The sequence below is a fragment of the Schistocerca piceifrons genome, chromosome X, assembly GCF_021461385.2.
Source record: "Schistocerca piceifrons isolate TAMUIC-IGC-003096 chromosome X, iqSchPice1.1, whole genome shotgun sequence".
Classification (NCBI taxonomy): Eukaryota; Metazoa; Arthropoda; class Insecta; order Orthoptera; family Acrididae; genus Schistocerca; species Schistocerca piceifrons.
In genome coordinates, this window is record NC_060149.1 from 222459535 (window position 1) to 222486118 (window position 26584).

The following is a 26584-nucleotide window of genomic DNA, read 5'->3' on the forward strand; positions in this document are numbered from 1 at the left end:
GCACTGGCCTATCCGATATGCCTGTCAGAACGTCCCCTATGATGTGGCTACTGTAAGTTTTGTAGCGCTTAGCGTGCAATTCAGAAACAACACTTGGTGCGACATGTTTATTATCTTGATCCAAGGAAGTATTTCCCAATGTTTGTTACAAATGATTACAAACATCTTCTATAAACGATAACAGATGTTGCAGTACTCTTACCAAGCATCGGATACAGACATGACTCTATAGCTGAGGCCACTATTGGACACTAGTGCGGTGAAAGTCAACCACGAGACAACCAATCCGACACACGGCTGTGAGGGATCATTACTAATTGGAGGGCAAGGTGAGGAGAGATAGCAAGCTACATTTTCTGATTATCAGACTTTGTGTAAATGTCTTTCATTAAATTCCAAATCTGTCCAACGAATCTCATCGAGCGAGCGCGTGTGATGCTGTACCGGTGATCCGTCTGCACGTGGAATCTCTTTGACATTCCTTGGACGGAGTAGGTTATGTGCTGGCACCGCGTTTCATCCTCTCTCTTTGTCATTAGTGAAATAAATACAATATTTCACTTCATATGCACTCATGCCAGACAAAAAAATGGCTCCAAGCACTATGAGACTTAACATCTCAGGTCATCAGTTCCATAGAATTAGAACTACCTAAACCTAACTAACCTAAGGACATCACACACATCCATGCCCGAGGCAGGATTCGAACCTGCGACCGCAGCACCAGCGCGGTTCCGGACTGAAGCACCTAGAACCGCTCGGCAACAGCGGCCGGCCATGCCAGACATATACATTAGTCACATTGTAGTCACAGCACTCACACTGAGCTGTACGACGTACCGACCACCTGACTTCGTATATGCCGACAAGACAACCGTGTGTAAGCATCGTCGGCCCAAGTACAATCTCCCGGAATACTGCTAGCTGATGGACATCTGAACACGTGCTGCTCTCCCTATGTAGCCCGTTGCTGTCATTTTTATGTAACAAGGGTTAAAATAAGTTCCCTCTGTATCCCTCCCACTGGTGTATGTGGTGCTGATCTATTTCTTGATGGATCGTTCGTTGTGAGAGTACCAATATCACGAACTTCTCTGACTCACAGTTTATGTAATTTTCAGAAAAAATTGTTTTACTTCTCTTATTTAATGGGAATTTGTTTATTTACAGTTAATTTGACCAATAAATGCATAATGTATGTGACGATACAAAAAAACTGGTTGGTGCGTGACGTACATTGTGAGGTGGCACATGGGATAAGACACCACACGCGTTTTGAGTAGAGAAGTTTCTGTAACGGAAGATCCTTCAAAAGTTCGTGGAAGACGATGTGTTGGAAGGTTGACATGCTTGTTGGCACTCAGTGAATAGCGTATAAAAAATTGTATGTAAGATGATTGCCTCATTATTTCTACTACACACTTACACTCCATTGACGGCACCGACGTTGCACTTGGAAGGAGATGTTTACCTACCTATATGAATATTCTCCAGTATAACTTTTCTATGGTTAGTGAAGGTTACTTCGTCAGTAAACAAGATACACGACATCTCCAGCATTAATGAAACCTGACAAAGTGCCAAGTAGCTGGTCGCGTATGAAACATTGTTCAAACGGATAAGAAGGTAACAAAATCGTTTTCATGTAGCCCTTGATGAAAAGAGATACGATACATGTGGCCGAGCTGTTCTAGGTGCTTCAGTCCGGGACCACACTGCTGCTACGGTCGCAGGTTCGAATCCTGCCTCGGGTATAGATGTGTGTGATGTCCTTAGGTTGGGTTGGGTTGTTTTGGGGAAGGAGACCAGAAGCGAGGTCATCGGTCTCATCGGATTAGGGAAGGAAGTCGGCCGTGCCCTTTCAAAGGAACCATCCCGGCATTTGCCTGGAGCGATTTAGGGAAATCACGGAAAACCTAAATGAGGATGGCCGGACGCGGGATTGAACCGTCGTCCTCCCGAATGGGAGTCCAATGTCTAACCACTGCGCCACCTCGCTCGGCGCGATGTCCTTATAGTCCAGTCAAATTGCAGATATACCTTGCAAAAGGTGGGGTAGAAGAGTTTATTTTTTCAACTCGTTCATATGGTTGGAAAGACTAGAAAATCGAGTTTTGCCAACAAAATTTCGCTTGGGAAAATTTTCTGCAGTCAAAAAACTTGGTAAATTTCGGCCTTTTTTCAGTTTTTTCAAAATATCTCAGTTTCATTTGCTCCAATCGCTTTAACGTCTATTTTCTTTTTTAAAGAGCACACAGTTCTCTACAAATTTGATTCTTGCCATTTTTTTTCTACTCCCAATATCTAAGGCGCTACAGCGCCTCAAAAAATACCAATTTTTCAAATTTTGAGCGTAGTGGCAAGATACCTTATTTTTTAACAGTATTTTTTCAGTTTCTGTTTGTGTAGTATAAATACATTATACATCATGTTATATGTTGGAATTTACCACCTCACTTTCAGGTATTCAATTTCTCTGTATGCAACATGAGGATTGCTGGGCACCCAACTATTGTGATTCTTACATCACTACCTGAAGTTCACTATGGGCCACCTCAGCCCTGGTATTTGTAAAACTATAAATATAAAAATACATCATTAAGAGACTTAGACACACACACGCACACGCACACGCACACACACACACACACGCACACACACACATACACACACACACACACACACGCACGCACATACATATACACACGCACACAAAATAAATTGTCTCAGGAAACTGAACTATTATTAGCTGCAATAGGCAACCTAATTAGGTAGGTAATTATTCTTGTGTATAAAAGCCACACAGTTGACATTAAAAATAAGTAGCTTTATTACAATTAAAATGCATTGTCAGTTACTAAAAATGTTGACAGTTCTGGGTATGTAATACTTGTAATATCGCACATTAGCGCACTTGAGACAGATATGAGCATCACTTCCAACGTTTGATGGGCCAGGTTCCTCAGTGTCACCAGAAATACCTTGAGTTACGGATTCATGGTCTGTACCTAGAGTTGATCCCAAATTGACCTCTTCCTTAAACAGCGAGTCAGCCTCCGCAAGTTCGTTGATTTCGTCAGCGGTTTCCTCAACATCCTCCATAACATCTTCTTCCCTGTCTTCATATAAAAATTTTGGCACGTTTTCACATTTGACCCCAATACATTTCTTGCAAACTGAAGAACATTTCAAACCCGCTTTTCTGCAGGAGCACGCACCGCCACAGTTCAGCTTGCATGAGCATGAAACAATGTGAAGAAGTGGTTCAGGTGCTGGATCTTGGCTCATTATAACGGGTATTGGACCGTGGTCACTGTGATTCCAGCCCCATTTTTCAGGGGGCTTCCAGTTTCCCATCCAACTTTGGACTTGTTCGTAAGTCCGCAACGAATGATGTTGTGCAGCATCTAGTGTAGGTGGCAACCGTGTAAGATTCAGTTTGCTTTTTGTAGCAGACTTGGCGAATAGCTGGTACCGCAAATGGTCTAGTGTGTGGGAACTGCTGACACCTCCACTATACAATGCAATAGTAACCTGTTCTGTTGCTGTTATTATTTCTTCACGGGTAGCATGTGGTTTATTGAACGTGCAAAGCGCTGAGGTTAGGTGTTCATTTTTCGCAACAATATTGCAGCACTTAATTTTTCCTTGACCAAAAAAAGCGGATGTTGTGTCACATCCGCTAAAGGCGTGAGTGAACAGAATATATTCACTGTCAAACTTGTAAGATGCAGTGGAAAACCACTTGTCCTCTGCATTTCCTCTTCCTGGCTTTAAGAAAAATAAGTTTTCAATGCCTTGCCCCAAACCGGTCATGAGCACAAGCAGGTCAACATCTTCTCCGACAATGATAATACTTCCAAAATCTTTGTTTCTTGAAATGACAGATGTTACAATCATAACGTCAGCATCTTCTTGTGCCTGGTGCACTTCAACGCTACACTCCAGAAATTCCTTTTTAAGAAGTGTGATCAAACGCATCTTGTTTCGTTCGTTGTACAAGAACTTGTCCTGAGGGACTTGGTTCACCATCTCTGATTCAACCACAACCTCAACCGAAGAATGTTTTTTGGGCCTACGAATCCTCTCAGCACTCTTTGTGCTACATTTGTCTCCCTCACATGGATACCCATCAAATACAATAGCAAACTAAGGTCCAAATTGACGTTGTAGGTAAGAAACATAGCTTTGGGCTATTGACTTGAAGCAAACATTTCGAGTCCAAGTCACTTTGTGGATAAGGTACCCTCCATCAAAATTTCATTTGGCATATGGCAGTCTTAACTGCTTGGTTAACAAGTCATCAGAATTCCCTTTTCAACATAAGAAGCATTTCTCTTTGAAACTGAACTGACCTTCTTCCTGCGACCGACGTAGCACGCCTGTTGGTTCCTGAGGATGTCAAAGGTTAGCTGCTATCATTCTCTCATTAATGTACTTCTTGTTGCATGTTTCATGCACCATCACTTCACTGAGCGTTTCCAAAAAACGGGTGTGAGCAGACTCCCTGCGTTTAGCACTACAATCGTTAAGTGTGCTCAGTCCTTTCTTTTTCACATTGCATCCACCACTCACCACAGTTTTTTCTCAAATGAAACACAAATTCATGTCAGACATACTCATTTTCAGCACCACAGCATATACTGAATGGACGCGACTCCAAACTGTAGAACCCTTATTGTTGTGTGCTAACAGCTGTCAGCGCGCTGTGAACAATCACTAGAGATAATTGCCTTCCGCCCGCCAAAGAATAAATACGCTTTTGTCCGCTAAAGAACAATTCCTACATACTTTTTCTTATAACTGATCATTAACGGCAATCAACTGTAGAAAATTTACAGCACCTGCGTGCAATCGTATTACATATTGTAACACAAATAAACTTCACGCAATCCGACGTGAATGTGTTCGTAGTTACTGAATATGATGCTGTTTGTCCTGGCCCTGCAGCAGAGTGAGATGGTAAATTCCAATGAATAACATTACGAGTAATATGTTTATACTACACAAATAGAAACTGAAATAACAGTGTTCAAAAATTAGGTAATTTGCCACTTTGCTCGAAATTTGAAAAATTGGTATTTTTTGACGCGCTGTAGCTCCTTAGATATTTGGAGTAGAAAAAAAGGTAAAAATCATATTTGTAGAGAATTTTGTGCTCTTTAAAAAAGCAATTAGACGCCAAAGCGATAGGAGCAAATGAAACTGAGATATTTTGAAAAAACTGAAAAAAGTCCGAAATTTTCGAATATTTTTGACTGCAGAAAGTTTTCCCAAAAGAAATTTTGTTGGAAAAACTTGGTTTTCTAACCTTTCCAACAATATGAACGAGTTAAAAAAATAAAATCTTCTACCCCACCTTTTGCAAGGTACAGGCTTTTTTTCTGACAGTTTCACTGGACTATTAGGTTAGTTAGGTTTAAATAGTTCTAAGTCTAGGAGACTGATGACCACAGATGTTAAGTCCCATAGTGCTTAGAGCTATTTGAACCATTTTTGATATGATACAGATGGAGTATTTGTCGGTGAATAATATAGTGTTCATTAGATCTAATGATGTCACTTTCTCTCGTAACAGATGAGAAGGAAATGTGTCGATCAATAGCTACGGCTGCTAGAAAATTAACTTCGCCATTTATTCCGGCCACAAGTTTATTTCGAACAAGTTCGTTAACTCATTTGTACCGTGTGACACTTAAATCATGTAGGAGCTTGGTAAATTGTTGTCCTGGTGGTTGTTGTCTATGCAGGTAATATTCTCCATACATAAGGATCATTTCGACTTTCTCAGCCGTTCTAAACACCAAAAAATCTAACTTGCTCCGTACAGTTGACTTCAGTGGTGCACTAGCACAAGACCATGGAAAATGGTTCAAATGTTCAAATGTGTGTGAAATCTTATGGGACTTAACTGCTAAGGTCATCAGTCCCTAAGCTTACACACTACTTAACCTAAATTATCCTAAGTACAAACACACACACCCATGCCCGAGGGAGGACTCGAACCTCCGCCGGGACCAGCCGCACAGGAAAATGGTTCAAATGGCTCTGAGCACTATGGGACTTAACATCGGAGGTCATCAGTCCCCTAGAACTTAGAACTACCTAAACCTAACTAACCTACAGACATCACAAACATCCATGCCCGAGGCAGGATTCGAACCTGCGACTATAGCAGTCGCGCGGTTCCGGACTGAAGTGCCTAGAACCGTTCGACCACCGCGGCCGGCGACCATGGAAACATAAGTATCAACATGCCTACTTGATACTCTCGAGGTTAAGGTTCAAGTATCTTGCTAGTAGTGGTTCCAATGGCAGGGATAACACTCGTTGAGTGTAATTATCATAGCTCTTTTTTTTATTTGGCCTTCAGGATGAGTACACTATTTAGCCATCCATAATTATACTATTTAGCCTTCGACGATTACACTGCTTAGCCACCAACAATTACAAAAAATTGTTTTCACAGAACATGTAAATGAACATGTGATTTTAAAATAACTGAACAATATTTCTTTACAGTATAGCAGAAATAAAAAAGGAATGACTTCTTACTTTCTAAATGCAGAAATAATAAACAAATTTTTCGTTACAAAACATGTTTACAACAGGTTTGTGCTATCAGTATCCTTTGAGACACAAACAATTGCGTTGAATTAACCACTACAATTTTTTAAACATGACTGTGTAGTCAGCGACCATTTACAAATTAAAGCAATTACAGCTCTGAGTTGTAATTTCTTTAACTTTAACCAATAAAAAATGGTAATTACACGTGGTCTGCAGCTCTGTGGACAGATGTTAAAATTGCTAACTGCAGTTAATCTTATCTGAAATCTAACAACTGCTTTACCATTCTTTAGTAAAGGACCAAGAATGTTTGCAGGGAACGGCACCCTAAGCTTTATCGATTCTGTGAGGAATTATTCCCCATGTTGTTCGAAGTAGGAACAAGCGAAAATTAAATATAACTCATGAACTGTTTGCTATGGAGTACCGCAGTAAGCTCTACATCGAATAAAGTCGCCTCTACTATCAGTTTCGTCAAAAATGTGCGTTGCTGCATTTAATAAATGTACAAGTGATGTTCGTAAACGTATTTCCATCGTTTTTCGAATTACTGTGTAAGTTAACTTTGTGAGCCCCTTACTGTACTTCACTTTTTTGAAAAAAATACTTCAATTGTAGGTATCGTTTCGAAATTACTCTGTCTTGTTTTAGATGATTCATCCGGTGTGCCCTCTACCTAACCTAACCTAAAGCATTTTTCAAAGTAGCACATGGCTATCGAGTCATCTAGAATTTTGCGGTCATTTAATATTATGCTATCCAGTTCCTCAGCAAATGTTTATTTGAAGGATTTCTTAACATTTCGACAGCGCGAGTAGAAGTATTATAAAAAAAAAACATTGTGAGCCTTCTTTGCTAGTAAATGTTGGTGGATTACGTGTGGTGAGATGAAACTACAAGTCTCAGTCTTGTATTGCGTGTCATTTCCCTTATAACTGGGCTAATAAAAGGAGTCATAAATACTCTGACATGTCATCATTTATTTGGTTTTGACATTCTTACAGCAGTCGTGTTTGCAGATTAAATTATAGCAACTCAGGTCTTCCTATTACACCCTCTACCACGCCTTCACTGTGGTTTGCAGAGTGTGGATGTAGATACACACTATGCAAACAACGGTTATTCAGTTACGAGCTCAAACGTGTTTCAGCAATTTTGTACCATCCTCAGTGGATATTCTTATTACCGGTACGGTCTTATACTCCACATTGTTAGTTATTGTAAGACCATCTTTTCTTTATTTACAAGATGTAAACGATAATTGTTTAAAACGTACCACAGTAGTGTAGAGGAAGTCGAGACAAACAATTTGATACAGGACACTTCCGGTCTATCAAGTCGGAAAAATAGCTCAAATTGGCGTGCAATAACCATTTAAGCTACAGCCCATGCACATAGTGAGAGATTCTCAATATTCTCTCGCTCTCTTCACGCAAAGTATTAGTCCTAGAGAAAAAATTAATAGGACCTTTCCTGTAGGAGCTTTAATTTAATTTTAAACTGAGATACGTTTTCGCTATTGCCGTACTTATCGAGTTTATCAAGAAAAACATAAAAAGTGACCTTCAAACGCCAACTCACCCTCTCACCGTTAGTCCTTTTGGAATATTGTTCACGGTACTCCATCCTACCACTGTACAAAGATTTGCGACTATGTGAATTACTTTCTATGGTTGACGTTTTTGATGTTCATTGATTGGGCTATTACGCCACCGGCTTAGTGGGCTATTTCGTTATTAATTTAAACTTTCCAGTAAGGGCAATGAAAGAAAAAAGACGTTTGTAAACGTTACGCAAAACCTAATTTCGTTTAGAATTCGATCTAATCAAACCCTTACAAGCATAACGCTTTCTTAGAAAGGTTAGACAAAACGATTTAATTGCTAATTTGAATCTGCTAAAATTCACAAAATTGTGATATAAAATTTACACAAACGTCAGTTTAGCAATTTTTAAGGGCACGTCTAAGCTCGTGGCGTAATCAAAAGGTCGAATATGGCAAATAATTTGCGTAGTCAAATTTTTTGTACAGTGGTCCTAGACTAACTCGAAAGTAAAGGCCTTCGGCGGAAACGTGCACCAGTACAAAATTAAACTAAATCAAATTTACTACAAAAAGGTCATAATATTTTTTCTCTAGGACTAACAGTTTTCGCGAAGAGAGCAAGAGAACAATGAAAATCTCACGCGATGCCTATGTATTGTCGCTTAGGTGATCTTTGTAGACCCATTTGATGTAGTTTCCCGAACTGACAGACCACAAGCGTCCCATATCAAATTCTTCGTCTCGACTTGCCCTACACCAGGGTTTCCCAAATTGTGTTCTGCGGAACAGCAGTGCTCCACGGGAAGTGCAGAAGTGCGCCGCGAAAAACTATTAACAACTTGGAGGATTTTTGTCTCGCCATTTGGACGATAATAATTACGTTTTTTTTAATTTTATTATGATTTCTGTAGTTATGATTTCAAATTGAAGTAATCACTGAATAAAACAAGTTTTTCTCGTTTTTAAAAATAAATAAGGTGTTCCATCAAAGTACCAGGATTCTCAAAGTTTGGGAACCCCTCCTCTACACCACCAAGGTACGTTACAAACAGTTATCGTTTATACCCTGTATAGATTTCTATGCCGTAGTTATGTTCATGCCACCGATCCCCGCCTGCATGCTCATCTGAAACACATGCAGAGAGACGGCACATAATTTTACTGAATCACATTCCGAAATACAAACTCCGCAGGTTCACAAAGACACATCCATGTCTGAGCTTGAAAGTGTAATTCAGTACCTCTTTTTTTTTCCTGTAACAGACGAGCGTGCGCATGAGGAAAGAGGACAAATGCCACGAAAATAGCTGTGGCAAGCTGTAAAATTGCAGAAAGATGGTCACGCAGTGCCTAACAGTCTGGAGAACAAGACCGTAATAAAGCACCTACCTAGGATAGCCCCCAGGGTGCTGAAACATATTTGGATATAATAGACGGACCAGAGTTGTCATGATTGCCGCGCGTGTTCATTATTTGCAGTGTGGTGTTTCATTTAATGGTGCTGTTGCAGGGTACTTACGCGATGCTGTACACCAACATGATAGTGAATGTGACGATACACCACTGCGCCGACACGGTGGGTGGTCTCAGCCTGGCCGTTTACCAGCTGGTGCTGCTGTTCGGGGCGCCGGGCGTGCTCATGCTCTTCTGCTACAGCTGCGTCATTGTCGAACTCTGGAAGAGCACGCGCAGCATGCAGGTCCTCACCAACAGCATCAGGTACGCATCTACTGAAATTCTTGTGTGTCCGGCTACACAACACGCACTTCTATTACTTATTTCCGCTCCTTGCCTTTTTCTTTGCTGTCAGAATTTTAATCCCCATCGTTGGTTACTTCTTAAAATGTCAGAAAAGTTGAGAGGAATTAGCAGTAAAGTGACAATTAAGAAATAACCAATGTCAGTTGCTCATGGAATGGTTGTTGGACCTACGCGCGCGGGACATTCCATTTCGAAAATCGATAGGTAATTCAGTATTCCGAGATTCACAGTGTCAAGAGTGTGCCGAAAATACCAAATTTCAGGCGTTATTCTCAGCACGGACAACGCAATGACCGAGGGCTTTCACGTAATGACCGAGAGAAGAAAAGCCTAAGAAATTTTGGTCTTACGTCAAAGCGGTAGGTGGATCAAAACAAAATGTCCAGACACTCTGTGAGCAAAATGGTATTGAAACAGAGGATGACAGACTAAAGGCCGAAACACTAAATGTCTTTTTCCAAAGCTGTTTCACAGAGGAAGACTGCAATGTAGTTCCTTCTCTAGATTTTCGCACAGATGACAAACTGGTAGATGTCGAAATAGATGACAGAGGGATAGAAAAACAAAATCGCCCAAAAGAGGAAAGGCCGCTGGACGTGATGGGATACCAGTTCGATTTTACACAGAGTACGCGAAGAAACTTGCCCCCCTTCTTGCAGCGGTGTACCGTAGGACTCTAGAAGAGCGTAGCTTCCAAAGGATTGGAAAAGGGCACAGGTCATCCCCGTTTTTAGAAGGGACGTCGAACAGATGTGCATGATGCAGGGAATGGCAATTGAATCTCAATGTAGACAAGTGTAATGTGGTGCGAATACATAGAAAGAAAGATCCTTTATCATTTAGCTACAATATAGCAGTTCAGCAACAGGAAGCAGTTAATTCCATAAATTACCTGGGAGTAGGCATTAGGAGTGATTTAAAATGAAATGATCATATAAAGTTGATCGTCGGTAAAGCAGATGCCAGACTGAGATTGATTGGAAGAATCCTAAGGAAATGCAGTCCGAAAACAAAGGAAGTCGGTTACAGTACACTTGTTCGCCCACTGCTTCAATATTGCTCACCAGTGTGGGATCCGTACCAGATAGGGTTGATAGAAGAGATAGAGAAGATCCAACGGAGAGCAGCGCGCTTCGTTACAGGATCATTTAGTAATCGCGAAAGCGTTACGGAGATGATAGATAAACTCCAGTGGAAGACTCTGCAGGAGAGACGCTCAGTAGCTCGGTACGGGCTTTTGTTGAAGTTTCGAGATCATACCTTCACCGAGGAGTCAAGCAGTATATTGCTCCCTCCTACGTGTATCTCGCGAAGAGACCATGAGGATAAAATCAGAGAGATTAGAGCCCACACAGAGGCATACCGACAATCTTTCTTTCCACGAACAATACGAGACTGGAATAGAAGGGAGAACCGATAGTGGTACTCAAAGTACCCTCCGCCACACACGGTCAGGTGGCTTGCGGAGTATGGGTGTAGATGTAGATGTAGAGCAGCGGCGTTTGCGTAGAGTTGTCTGTGGTAACACACAAGCAACGCTGCGTGAAATAATCGCAAAAATCAAATTGGGACGTGCGACAAACGTACCCGTAGTTCAGTGCGGCGACATATGCCGTTAACTGGCTATTGCAGGAGACGACCGACGCGAGTGCCTCTGCTCACACCACGACATCGCCTGCAGCCGTCTCCTGGGCTGGTAATGGAATGAGTGTTTGGCGTCATGGGCCGGGAGGCCCCTTACGGGGCAGGTCCGGCCGTCTTGGTGCAGGTCTCATTACATTCGACTCCACATTGGGCGACCTGCACGCCAGATCGGATGAAATGATGATGAAGATAACACAACACCCAGTCCCGGAGCGGAGAAAATCCACGACGCAGCTGTCAATCGAACCCGGGTCCCTTAGGACGGCAGTCTGTCACGCTGATCATTCAGCTATTGGGGCGGACTCCTGGGCTGGTGACCATATCGTTTGGACTCAAAGATTAGAAAACCATGACCTGGTCAGATGTGTCCCGAGTTCAGTTGGTAAGAGCTGATGGTAGGGTTCGGGAGTGGCGCAGACCCCTCGAAGCTATTGACCCAAATTGTGAACAAGGCACTGTGAAAGCTGGTTGTGGATCCACAATGGTATAGGCTGTGTTGCATAGAATGGAGTGAGCCCCGAACCGATCACTAACTAGAAATGGTTCCGTTCGGCTACCTGGGGAGCATTTGCAGCCATTCATGGACTAAATGTTCCAAAACAACGATGGAATTTTTATGGGTTACAATGCGCCATGTCACCGGATAATGACTGTTCGCGACTGGTTTGAGGAACATTCTGGACAATGCGAGCGAACGATTTAGCCACCCAGATCGTAGCAAGCAATATGAAATTAATTTAAGGCTGTTTTAATACAATGCAGTGAGTCAATGACATCCAAACATTTAGTAAACGTTTGTGAACATGTCTCCTACTGCGTAATGCATTTGAAGATAAGTAAAGTTACTGTTACGAATCAATTAATCATTTACTCTCACAGACAACTGGAACAACACTTCGTCAGGCAGTTGCGGTGTTACAGTTTTAGGATTTCTGAGGGCAGCAACAATCCGAAGATTAGATTAGCTTAGATTAATTATTCATTCCATAGACCCAAACATGTCAGATAAACACATTACAAAATTGTAATTAGAAAAACTTGAGTTTCATTAATTTTAATGATCCTCAGTCAATAAACAGTAAAATTATATACATTAATTAAATTTCAACTTCTAATATTTACAGGTTTAATACATGCATCTGCTTTCATTAAATTCATCATTCAGACATTTGCTAGTTTCTTGGCTATTACAACCAAGTATTGTCAAAAATTAAAGTAAATTATTCATTTCAGTGATCCTCAGTTAAGAACAGTCAGATTATGGACAAGATTTAAAATTAAACTTTCACTATTTACAGACTTAAGACTTACATCTGCTTTCCATACATCCATCATTCACACAGTAGGTAGTTACTTGGCTGTTACAACCAAGCATTGTCAAAGATTAAAGTATAATAAAATTTCATTAAAATGGTCTACTGCACTTGTTGAGAAACTCATGGATGGAATAGGAGTTGCCCACCAAAAATTCTTTCAGATTATGTTTAAATTGTGCCTTGTTTGAAACTAAACTCTTAATGGTTGCTAGTAACTTATTGAAAATATGCGTTGCTGAATACTGGACTCCTTTCTGGGCAAGAGTAAGTGATTTTAAATCTTTATGTATATTGTTCTTATTCCTAGTATTGATACTGCATACTAAGCAGTTAGTTGGAAAAAGAGATGTATTATTTACAACAAACTTCATTAAGGAATAAATATACTGAGAAGCTGTGGTTAATATGCCCAATTCTTTGAATAGGTTTCGACATGATGTTCTTGGATTTACACTACTCATTACTCTTATTATACGCTTCTGTACGCTAAAATTTTTTTCTCTGTTTGTGGAGTTACCCCAAAATATGATACCATATGACATAATGGAGTGAAAATAAGCAAAATATGCCAGTTTTTTTATATTTATATCGCCTATGTCTGACATCATTCGCATTGCATACACAGACTTGTTTAGGCGCTTTAGCAGTTCGTTAGTACGTTGCTCCCAACTGAATTTATTATCAAGTTGTAATCCCAAGAATTTTACACTCTCAACTTCTCCTATTTCCATGTCATCATATTTTATACACACACCAGAAGGAAATCTCTTGGAAGTTCTGAATTGCACACAGTAGGTCTTTTCAAAGTTTAACGACAGTGAATTGGTTATGAACCACTTATTAACGTCAGTAAAAATTTGATTAGCTGCTCTTTCTAAATTGATATTTGATTTATTATTTATTGCAACGTTTGTATCATCTGCAAATAAGACAAACTTGGCATCTGGTAATGTAACAGATGCAGGTCATTAATATACACAAGAAACAGTAGTGGACGTAGTATGGAGAGAAATGGAGAGAAACAGAGAACAGACACGAAGTGTTCCGAATGGTGGCAACTTTTAACGACCAGCAGCTATTTCGGGGCCGGTGGCCAACTTACCTTGCCCTAACTATAGATAGTGCCAAATAAGTTGACATTCAGCGCGGTGGCTGATGGAGCGACAATGAATGAGAAAAGCCTTTACGATAGCTCCCATCAGCCACCGCGCCGAGAGTCAACTTAGTCTGCGTGTATAGTACTGTGAGCTCGTAACATACTAATTTATGTAAGTTATCAATTGACAATAACATCCCCACATATGCGGTCCTAGGTGCCGCCCCACAGCACCAGTATTGGCTCATGAGCAAAAACGTTTGACGACCACTGCTGCAGAGACATTGGTATGACCTCTACTTTGGCGAGGTAAAGTGGAGTGCTGAGGATTCCTGGAAGCCGTCATAAGTGTTGTCATGAAAACATCATTAGTAAAACATTCATTTATTGTTCATCAACTTCAAAATCGTGATGATACTCAGAGAAGTACATAAGCTGTACACAGTCTGCGAGGGGGCACGGCAGTCAGTGGGAAGGCTGGCAGTATCGTGCGACCGGTGGTGATGACGGCAGCGATTCTGGAAGGAAACTGACCGCGGCAGCGGGCGGCGGCTCGCAGTGCAGACAAGAGACTTCCTTCCAGCACGGGAAGGGCGCGTGGAATCACGCCGTGGATCCAGAATGGATACGATGGCTCACAGCAGCAGCAGTGTCTGCCCACACGAGCAGAGTAAAGCCGTCGGCACATGGACCGTGCTGTCGAACATTAACATTGAGCGTGCCAAGTTCAACGTGCTGCTGAACGCTCAGGAACGATGCGACATGTGCATACGGTACGTGGGCCCCAACGTGGTATACGCAATCGCAATGCACTCCAGGGGCAGTTGAGGGATATTTCTAATTCATAAATCACACTGTTTGCTCAACGGGCCCGTGTAAAATTCCCACGTTAGCTCTATTAAAAGGCACATTTCCTCCATTGTCCACGAAAAGGAAAGTACCATGTCGAATCAATAAGGACACAGGCTTATATAAGTTCCATTACAAACAGTGCAGTACAAATCTGGAATACTTCTCCGCATAAGAATAATAAATAATGTTTATTATTTCATCATTACCACATTTTAGTAAAACCCCAAGGTCAGTCTTACTTTATCACTTTTACTACCCAGTAGCAGAAGCATTGCAACATGTGAATTACGAAGCGTAAAAGAAAAAGGAGCAAGATATCTTTATACAGGTAGCGCAAGCTGTCTAGTAGATTACGCCAATCGAACAAAGTTACCCCTCAAAAAAACGGTGAACTTATATTTACATAACATCAAATATTATAGTATATACTTATATTAAACTAATAACAAAGTATCAGAACCTAATAAAAACGCGAATGTTAGGATAAAAATTTAGATGGGACAAGACGCAAACCACTGCCCCAACAAACAACGCACTTCAAGACAAGGATTCTTCTCATTACGCTAAGCCAACAACACAGCCTCTCCATCTAATCATAGTATGTTACCCTTGCTGAAAACCATAATCGTAGATATGTTACGAAAAGAAATTTAAGTATAACAAATTGTACCAAGAACAAAGCGTTTTGGGTGGATCTTCAGTGTGTCGCTGCCTTCAAATAGCCTACTCTCATAATACGCAAGTTACAATCATTCTTTTGCCACGAATATGATGTTTCTCATTATTTTGTTGGAACGAATCACAGAGTTAACAACGGGTTTTCCAGTGATTCTCAATTTGCTGGTGCTCAGAAACGGCATATGTAGATATAGGCTCGAAATGAATGTCAATATGGCGCCTCACAACTCTGTAATGAAGAGAGACGGCGTGCGTGTGACGTCGGTAGCGTTGTGCCATCTCATTGGTCAACGCTCAGACGCTCGCCCAGAATATCTGACATGCCAGATATTGCTCTGCACGTTCAGAAAGACTCCCGAACGTGCTATTCCACGCTATGGCATCAGAAACTCGGCACGCTCAACGCTCAACGTTCGGATGCACGGTCCGTGTGCCGACGGCTTTAAGGAACTTTCCCGTACAGGCGATGGTGCCTGCACAGCCCCAGGCTTGAATGGTAGGCCGCCTGGGTACGAGTCCGGCAGCGGTGAAGGTAGGCCCCCAGGTGGCACTATGGTTGGAGGGCGTTAAGTCCACAGCACTGGACTTAACGTGAACAGTAGTCCCGCAGCTAGCAGTGGCAGAGTCCAGAGGAGATGACCTCTTGCTCCTTGTAGACTCGCGAACTGTCATAGAACCTCCTCAGAGCTAGTGGCTGGTAGACTGAAATACCTCTGACTACAAATGACGATTACTTATACAGGCTTGGGCCATGCTTGTTCAGCTAAAGCATCGGTTTCTATCACGTAAGTCATAACAGGACTGTGGCTCGGACGTAAAGCAGTCTAACTCATCCAGTGGCTTCTCTTTTTCGCTGCATTGACAATGTCATGACCGTGGTCCCTCTGCCGTGCTGGGTTATGAAGTAACTGCTCTGTGACTCAGGGGCAGTACTTATCATATCAGCAAGTTGCCCCTGATGTAACTTCACCTGGCCAGCCCGTAGCTTCTTGTATTAGCCATGGCAGGTGTCTCAATTTTACTCACTCATACCCAGCAAATACCTAAGAACGTAGCACAAGCTCCTACGGATATTATGAAAATTTTCTTGCCAGTGCTACAAACTAGGTGCCAGTTTAATTGGTAACAACTTCAAAATAGAAGCCCAGAGAATGGTTCCTAACTAAATATTGACAACAACAGTTCAGTATGTCTCACTGAAGATACAGCACACAGTACCTAGCCGTGCCTTCAAATGCAAGATCATGGACAGTTCACTGGGAGGCCAAATCTGCGAAAAAACAAATCGCGGATCAAGACTAGGCGACTGTGATTTCAAAACGAGATCTCATATCCATCACCTGAGTGGCCGGGTACATTACTCGAGTTCCAGCATATTTTCGCAGCTTTCCACAGAGAGAGGATTTTGAAGTACAAATAGGTTATGGAAATACTCATATAGTCACACTTTGACAAAATTAACAAAAGCCATTTCCTTGTATGTGAAACCGAGGACTTTGATTGGGATCAGGTGTCTAAACATGAATGCTAAATGGGTGGCTATTAAGAAGAATGCAGCAAGAAGAAACCTGCTCGGAGCTAAGTCTCTTTTAGCATTCACAGATTCAACCTATTGCGCTAACATCGTTTAAACCAAACGATTTTTTTCGTTGTGTATCTGATGTGACCCCCCCCCCCTTAAACCATAGACCTTGCCGTGGGGAGGCTTGTGTGCCTCAGCGATACAGATAGCCGTACCGTAGGTGCAACCACAACGGAGAGGTATTTGTTGAGAGGCCAGACAAACGTATGGTTCCTGAAGAGGGGCAGCAGCCTTTTCAGTAGTTGCAGGGGCAACAGTCTGGATGATTGACTAATCTGGCTTTGGAACACTAACCAAAACGGCCTTGCTGGTAATGCGAATGGCTGAAAGTAAGGGGAAACTACGGCCGTAATTTTTCCCGAGGGCATGGAGCTTTACTTATGGATAAATGACGATGGCGTCCTCTCGGGTAAAATATTCCAGAGATAAAATAGTCCCCCTTTTGGACCTCCGGGCAGGGACTACTCGGGAGGATGTTGTTATCAGGAGAAAGAAAACTGGCGTTCTACGGATCGGAGCGTGGAATGTCAGATCCCTTAATCGGGCAGGTAGGTTAGAAAATTTAAAAAGCGAAATGGATAGGTTAAAGTTAGATATAGTGGGACTTAGTGAAGATCGGTGGCAGGAGGAACAAGATTTTTGATCAGGTGAATACAGGGTTATAAAAACAAAATCAAATAGGGGTAATGCAGGAGTAGGTTTAATAATGAATAAAACAATAGGAACGCAGGTAAGCTACTACAAACAGCATAGTGAATGCATTATTGTGGCCAAGATAGACATGAAGCCCACGCCTACTACAGTAGTACAAGTTTATATGCCAACTAGCTCTGCAGATGACGAAGAAATTGAAGAAATGTATGATGAGATAAAAGAAATTATTCAGATAGTGAAGGGAGACGAAAATTTAATAGTCATGCGTGACTGGAATTCGATAGTAGGAAAAGGAAGAGAAGGAAACATAGTATATGAATATGGATTGGGGGTAAGAAATGAAAGAGGAAGCCGCCTGGTGGAATTTTGCACAGAGCACAACTTAATCATAGCTAACACTTGGTTCAAGAATCATAAAAGAAGGTTGTATACATGGAAGAAGCCTGGAGATACTGACAGGTTTCAGATAGATTATATAATGGTAAGACAGAGATTTAGGAACCAGGTTTTAAATTGTAAGACATTTCCAGGGGTAGATGTGGACTCTGAAAACAATCTATTGGTTATGAACTGTAGATTAAAACTGAAGAAACTGCAAAAAGGTGGGAATTTAAGGAGATGGGACCTGGATAAACGGACTAAACCAGAGGTTGTACAGAGATTCAGGGAGAGCATAAGGGAACAATTGACAAGAATGGGGGAAAGAAGGAGGAGGAGGAGGAGGAGATTAGTGTTTAACGTCCCGTCGACAACGAGGTCATTAGAGACGGAGCACAAGCTCGGGTGAGGGAAGGATGGGGAAGGAAAATCGGCCGTGCCCTTTCAAAGGAACCATCCCGGGGGAAAGAAATACATTAGAAGAAGAATGGGCAGCTTTGAGGGATGAAGTAGTGAAGGCAGCAGAGGATCAAGTAGGTAAAAAGACGAGGGCTAGTAGAAATCCTTGGGTGACAGAATAAATATTGAATTTAATTGATGAAAGGAGAAAATATAAAAACGCAGTAAATGAAGCAGGCAAAAAGGAATACAAACGTCTCAAAAAAGAGATCGATAGGAAGTGCAGAATGGCTAAGCAGGGATGTTTGGAGGACAAATGTAAAGATGTAGAGGCTTATATCACTAGAGGTAAGATAGATACCGCCTACAGGAAAATTAAAGAAAAGAGGACCACTTGTATGAATGTCAAGAGCTCAGACGGAAACCCAGTTCTAAGCAAAGAAGGGAAAGCAGAAAGGTGAAAGGAGTATATGGAGGGTCTATACAAGGGCGATGTGCTTGAGGACAATATTATGGAAATGGAAGAGGATGTAGACGAAGACGAATAGGGAGATATGATACTGCGTGAAGAGTTTGACAGAGCACTGAAAGACCTGTGTCGAAACAAGGCCCCAGGAGTAGACAACATTCCATTAGAGCTACTGACGGCCTTGGGAGATCCAGTCCTGACAAGACTCTACCATCTGGTGAGCAAAATGTATGAGACAGGCGAAACACTCTCAGACTTTAAGAAGAATATAATAATTCCAATCCCAAAGAAAGTAGGCGTTGACAGATGTGAAAATTACCGAACTAACAGTTTAATAAGTCACAGCTGCAAAATACTAACGCGAATTCTTTACAGACGAAAGGAAATACTGGTAGAAGCAGACCTCGGGGAAGATCAGTTTGGATTCCGTGGAAATGTTGGAACACGTGAGACAATACTGACCCTACGACTTATTTTAGAAGCTAGATTAAGAAAAGACAACCCTACGTTTCTAGCATTTGTAGACTTAGAGAAAGCTTTTGAGAATGTTGACTAGAATACTCTCTTTGAAATGCTGAAGGTGGCAGGGGTAAAATATAGGGAGCGAAAGGCTATTTACAATTTGTACAGAAACCAGATGGCAGTTATATGAGTCAAGGGACATGAAAAGGAAGCAGTGGTTGGGAAGGGAGTGAGACAGGGTTGTATCCTCTCCCCGGTGTTGTTCAATATGTATATTGAGCAAACAGTAAAGGAAACAAAAGAAAAATTCGGAGTGGGTATTAAAATCCATGGAGAAGAAGTAAAAACTTTAAGGTTCGCCGATGACATTGTAATTCTGTCAGAGACAGCAAACGACTTGGAGGAACAGTTGAACGGAATGGACAATGTCTTGAAAGGAGGATATAAGATGAACATCAACAAAAGCAAAACAAGGATAATGGAATGTAGTCGAATTAAGTCGGGTGATGCTGAGGGAATTAGATTAGAAAATGAGACACTTGAAGTAGTAAATGTGTATTGCTTTTTGGGGAGCAAAATAACTGATGATGGTCGAAGTAGAGGGGATATAAAATGTAGACTGGCAATGGCAAGGAAAGCATTTCTGAAGGAGAGAAATTTGTTAACATTGAGTATAGATTTAAGTGTCAGGAAGTCGTTTCTGAAAGTATTTGTATGGAGTGTAACCATGTATGGAAGTGAAACATGGATGATAAATAGTTCAGACAAGAAGAGAATAGAAGCTTTCGAAATGTGGTGCTACAGAAGAATGCTGAAGATTAGATGGGTAGACCACATAACTAATGAGGAGGTACTGAATAGGATTGTGGGGAAGAGGAGTTTGTGGCACAACTTGATTAGAAGCAGGGATCGGTTGGTAGGACATGTTCTGAGGCACCAAGGGATCACCAATTTAGTATTGGAGGGCAGCGTGGAGGGTAAAAATCTTAGAGGGAGACCAAGAGATGAATACATTAAGCAGATTCAGAAGGATGTAGGCTGCAGTACGTGCTGGTTTCCAAGGTAAATTTTGTTCACCGATGAAGTACATTTCAACAGAGACTGTGTTTTGAATACTTGAAATAGCCACATTCGGGATCAAGAAAACCCCAAAGCCACATGTACACAAAGATTTCAACACTCCTTTGGCATCAGTGCCTGGACAAGTATCTATGATGGTCATGTGATTGGGCCATACATCCTTCCACCCCACCTAATGGGTGCCAGGTACTTGATGTTCCTGCAGCAGGTGCTGGTGGAGTTTTTGGAAGATGTGCCATTGGAGATTCAGAACAAGTTGTGGTTCCAGCATGATGGTGTGGCAGTATATTTTACAGTTCTCGTCCAAAATCATTTGAACATAATCTACAGGGATAGGTGGATCAGTCGAGGTGGACCACAAGCTTGGCCACCAAGATTCCCCGATTTAATCCTTTGGACATTTTCTTGTGGGGCCACATGAAGATTCTTGTTTATGAGACCCCTGTCCAGTCAGAGGAAGATCTAATTGTATGGATCATGGGTGCAGCAGATGTCATTATCCATACATCACACATTTTGGACAGAGTTTGTGCAAACTTGATGTGCAGATAAACTGTGTGCACTGAACATGGTGGCCGGCTGGAGTGGCCGAGAGGTTCTAGGCACTTCAGTCTGGAACCGCGAGACCACTACGGTCACAGGTTTGAATCCTGCCTCGGGCATGGCTGTGTGTGATGTCGCTAGATTAGTTAGGTTTAAGTACTTCTAAGTTCTAGGGGACTAATGGCCTCAGATGTTAAGTTCCATAGTGATCAGAGCCATTTGAACCATTTGAACATGGTGGTCATCATATCAAACAGCTGTTGTAACACTGCAATTAATAGGAGTGAAATCTGTTTGTGTTGTTTCCTCGTAAAATGGAAACAAATGTTTCTGGACATGGGTTCCTATGAAAAACTTGATAAGTTCCCTCTAAAACCTCTAGAAGTGTGTAATGCGAATTGTGAAACCTGCTCTATCTGTTGGGTCTACTCTATATTGCTTCAACACATTGGTCCATGCCTTTCTAGTGAACTGACTCCCATTGTCACTTATTATTATGTACTTTGGTAGGCATGAATTATGAAAATAGACTTTGGCCAACTTTTTTTCCAACTTCACCTCCTGCTGCTTTCCTCAAAGTATTGAGAGACTAACTCAATTGCCACAAATACATATGTCATTGCACCACTAGATTTCGGGAGTGGGCCCAGGAGATTTACCGCAATTGCTTCCTTGGGTTCCTTTGGCAGTACTACATGCACAAACCCTTTGTGCTGTACTGTAACAGCCTTCGTTTTCTGACATGTCTCATAATTCTTCAACAGTTTCTTTATCCATCTTGTCATGTCAAAAAACTAGCAATCTTGCCATGATTTTTCCATATATTTCCTGAGACCAAAATGTCCACAGCTGAGATTGGTATACCATATTATGAACGTTATACTTTGTTCCAGAATGCACACCCTCCATTCCTCCTCATTTACATTGTTTCTATGGCATAACACTCCATCATGCAAGAGGTAATATGCCATGATCTTGTCTTCCCCAGTGCTATTCTACTTACTTTTAAGTAGCACTAACTTTTCACCCTCGTTTTGCTCTCTTAGATGTTCCTTACTACTCTGCACGCTGCCCCTTCCTGTATAACCCCTTTTATCAGATAAATCTTGCTTTTTGTTGGCAAAGGAGGTGCAAAATGTTCTTCTAATCCTATATGCATTTGAGATAGCGCATCTGGCACTGTCTGTGAAGTTCTTGGTATGCATTGAATATCGAAATTAGATTCTCATGGAGCAAGCATCCATCACATTGATCTGTTATGCCACAGTCTGCATGTTAACATAGATGACAAAGCCTTGTGATCTGTTACTACAATAAATTTTCGTCTTCTCAAATAATGTCTAAATTTAGCAAAATGATACACTACTTCTGATGCTTCCTTCTCCATTATTGACTACTTCTGTTCTTGTTCATTCAACACCTGACTACCAAAAGCAATGGTTCTAATTATTCCTTTCCTTTTTTCTCATGTTTTTTATATAAATGGACCTCTAGTCCATAATCCAAAGCATCACACCCCAAGTAAAATGCCTTTGACATATCTGGATGAGCTATTTTGGAGCATTACAAAGTTTTTGTTTTATTTTTGCAAAATCCGCAGTACCCTCCTCTGTCCATGACAATGCATTGCTTTTCTTCAGCCATCTATGCAGTGCTTTGCTATTTAATGTTTGCTCACCAATGAATCAACAGTAGAATCCACAGAGACCAATAAAACTTATCACCTGCTTCCTGTTTATCGGTATCTGAAAATTTCTTATTGCTGTCAGCTTCTCTGGGTCGTGGTTTTATTCCTTCTGGCCCAATAATATGTCCCATGAAAGGTATTTCCAGTCTTCTGAATTCTGACTTCTGAAAATTAACGATGGCACCTGCACATTCACAACTTTCTAACATTTCCTCCAGAGTCCTTAAGTCATCCTCCCACATTTCACTGGCTACAAACATGTCATCTAAATATATCATAATTTTCTTAAGCAAATCTTCTCCTAGCATTTGGTCTAGCATTGTAATAAAATCAGACAGGGATATGTTCAGTCCAAAAGGCAGCACTCTATATTGATAATATCTTCCCTTGTACGAAAATGCTGTAAATGGCCTTGACTCTGGGTCTAGCAGTATTTGATGGTATTCAGACATCAAGTCCAGATTTGTAAACATCTTTGCTCGTTTAAATTTGTGCAACAGTTTGTCTATGTTCTTTGATTGTTTCTTTTCTGGTTCAGATACCTTGTTTGCTTGTCATGCACCCAACACAAGCCTTACACTCCCTCTTCTTAGCCACAGTAACTAATAGGCTGTTGTATTGACTTTTAGATCTCTCTCTTACTTCATTTGTTAGGATCTACTGCAGTTTCCTCTCTACTACTTCTTTTCTTGCATGTAGTATTGGATAAGATGGCATAAAATATGGCTTATGCAGCTTTAATTTTATATGATATGCTGAGCCTTTTATTATTCAGGATCTGTTTCCAAAAACTTTTCTGTATCTTCTGATTAATTTGGATAGCCTTTCAGCTGCTCTTTTATCAATATTCTTAATTCCATGTATTTTGTTGCTGACTTCTTCCCATGTGAGCTCACTTGCATCATTTGTACTGACAGATGCGGTTTACTAAATTTTCCTTTTCCATTACATCTTCACAGGTTGCTACTTAGCAACGTGGGAAAAATCTAGTACTCTATCTAGTGTAATTTTGTCATTGAAACTTATCTTCTCTTTTTCTCCATCATAAAGTCTCGCCTTATTTTCTCTACTTATTTCTACTTCGTGGTCCATCAACCAGTCTGACTCTATAATGACTTCTTGCAAATTAGGTATGACTACCACATCCATTCTGTATATGTCTCCTTCAGTCTCAACCTCCACCATTACTTGACAATTCACCACTTTCCCATATCCATCAACAGCTTCTTTTATTGTAAACTCCATATGTTGTTTCCTGATTTCAGTAGCTCGTTATATATGTTGTTAGCTATATCATGCAGCTGGTTTCCCAAATTGACTACAGACCTAGTTGCACACCCACGTATTTTAACTTCAATTATTGGAGTAATTATCACCTTATCTTTTACTGTGGCCTCTAGTGGGTCTTCTAGTTCATCATTTAGCTGTTCAGCCTTTATGGCATAAATATTTATTTCTTCATTGTCTGTGTTTACAGGCCCTGCCATGTATATTTCAGGTCGGGCCACTCCTGAAACACCTACATGTTTTCCGTTCCTCCATTCTCAGAAGGTTCTGCTCCACTTCTCTGCCTCCATCCACTGCAGCTATCTTTGTCCAAGCTGCACCTTTCTTCCTCTTTTCTACCTGTCCTTTGATCATCATGAGACCTGAAAGCATAACTGCCATGTTCTTGGCCTCTACCATTTCTCTGTGTTCCGGCGTAATGTCAAGTGCCAACACAACAATCAAGAAAGGAAGAGCAGAGAGGGCTGTGAGATGACATCAGCCAATAGCACACTGACAGACCCCTCTCTAGGACATCAGCAAGACATAAGCGGCATCTAGGCCAAGGGAATATAAGTACCGCTCTGTCTGGCTGTAGCTTGAGTTGAAGACGAGCCATCCTATTAATGCTACAGCAGTGACTTATGAAATGTATTGTTTTGCTTGTATTGGAATTGTATTTGCTGAAGAGCTTGCTTGTGTTTGTCTATCACCCCTTGCTTAAAACATGTCAGTATCTCACAAAGTTAATTATTGTAATCATTTTAATCATTTCCTTTTGTAATAAAGTCCATTAATATGATTTGCTTGAATTGTTGTCTAGTGATCCTAGAAATCAGCTTTCCTAGGCACCCTATATTAGACGAGCTGGCAGAATACAACACTCTGTCCATTCTGCCACTACTGTTAGCAGCATGTCCCATGATGTGGGGCTGCACTACTGGAATGGTCTGTGTTCGCTTGTGGCAGCCTATCTGCACACTCTAATTGCTCAAATATAACCCTGGCCTGGCCCACGGAGTCAGTAATCGTTACTATTAAATGACTACATACTTCACGTGGCAGCCTTTGTATCACCCCAATTGCACCACATTTTTCTCATCTGATTCCTCTCTAATTCCTTTTCAAAGAACTCACTATAAGTTCTTGCTCATTCTCTTAATATGGAAAATTCCATATAAAGATTAATATGTCATCCTGTTTGTTCTTGGGCCAATACTTTTTTAGGAGCAGCTTCTTAAATTCTGCATAGGTTAAATGTTCCATATCTAACCATATGCCCCAGTCATATGCTTCACCCTCTATTTGATTTATGATGTAAGCAATTTTAGTTCTTTGTCCTGTAATTTTGGTAATGATCTCTGGAAATTCCTTATAAATGCAGCAGGGTGTAGCTTGCCTTTGTGGTGGAATTTACTGAACTTACAACTGTTTATGAACTCCACTTGAGGGTCACTACTGCAGTTTAGGCACTTAATGTTTTATTTCACTAATTAGTTTCTCAGTTACAACCGGCTTGATCTTTTGCTCAATATTTTTTTTGTACTTTCTACATTTCTGCTACCATCTCCCCTGTGACTTTCACCATCTTCTCAACCTCTTCTACTCATTTATTAGTTTCTTCTCATCCTTGTGCAATCATATTTGCCAAAACCCCTAGTGTGTTTATCTCTAGTGTTATGTTATCCTGCATCTGTTTTTGTTGTTCTTTTATTTGTTTAACTACTATTGCCTGTTTTCTGAATTGTGATTTTATTTCATTGTTTACTTTTTCATGTTCTTCCTTCCCTTTCTTTTTAATTCATTATCCATCTTTTCCTCCCATGCTTTAAATCTTGCCTCAAAACTTGTGAATCACAAATTGTTTTCCCTGATCTTCTTCAAGTGCTTTAATGTCTGATTTGAGTTTGCTTAATATTAATGATTTAATTTCCTTGTTTGACTTTTAATTTCTTCTATTTGCTTAATTATTTTTCTGTTTAGTGACCATTACATTTCTTTTGCTCACTTATCTATTTTTTCATCTAATTCCTTGACTGCCTTCATCATTAGTTGTAAATCAAAACCAGTTCCTCCCCTTAGCTCTGGGGTTTCTTCGAAAATGTTGTACTAACTATCTTTGCTTGCCTCCATAGCTTCTCAGTTTTCCATTTTGGGTGTGATCATGGCTTTTGTGCCAACTACTTGGGGTGTGGCCTGAATTCCTGCACTTTCCCACTCCATGCTATCTTCAAAGAATAATTTTTTTGAGTTAATTAACAGATTTTCCTCCCCATCGGATTCATTTTCTTGTTTCATTTCACTCCCTGGTAACCAGTTTTCCTGTTGCTCTACATTTGACTGATATTTGCCTCCTCTGAAACACTCTCCTGTTTGATTTCCTCTACATGCAATGTTGGCTCATTTTACACTATTTGAAATTTACTGCTACTTTTCTGTATCTGATCCCAAATTTACCAATATTCACTGCTCTAAAATTTCGCTGTTTTGTCACTCACATACTTCATAGCCTACACAGCACCTGTCATTGATTACTTTTTGTCACACTATTTATCAATTTCTACTGCATCATTTTTTGGTTAATGGCTTACAGCAACTTGC

The 26584-nt window shown here is 40.9% G+C and overlaps 1 protein-coding gene across 1 annotated transcript in view; it reads left to right on the forward strand.

Annotated features, from left to right (window-relative positions):
- Positions 1 to 26584, forward strand: part of LOC124722255 (galanin receptor 2a-like) — a 152115-nt gene that overhangs the window by 109577 nt on the left and 15954 nt on the right. The window contains exon 3 of the mRNA XM_047247444.1: positions 9627 to 9835. Coding sequence (XP_047103400.1) covers positions 9627 to 9835 — 209 coding nt within the window. The remainder of the gene's footprint in view (positions 1 to 9626; positions 9836 to 26584) is intronic.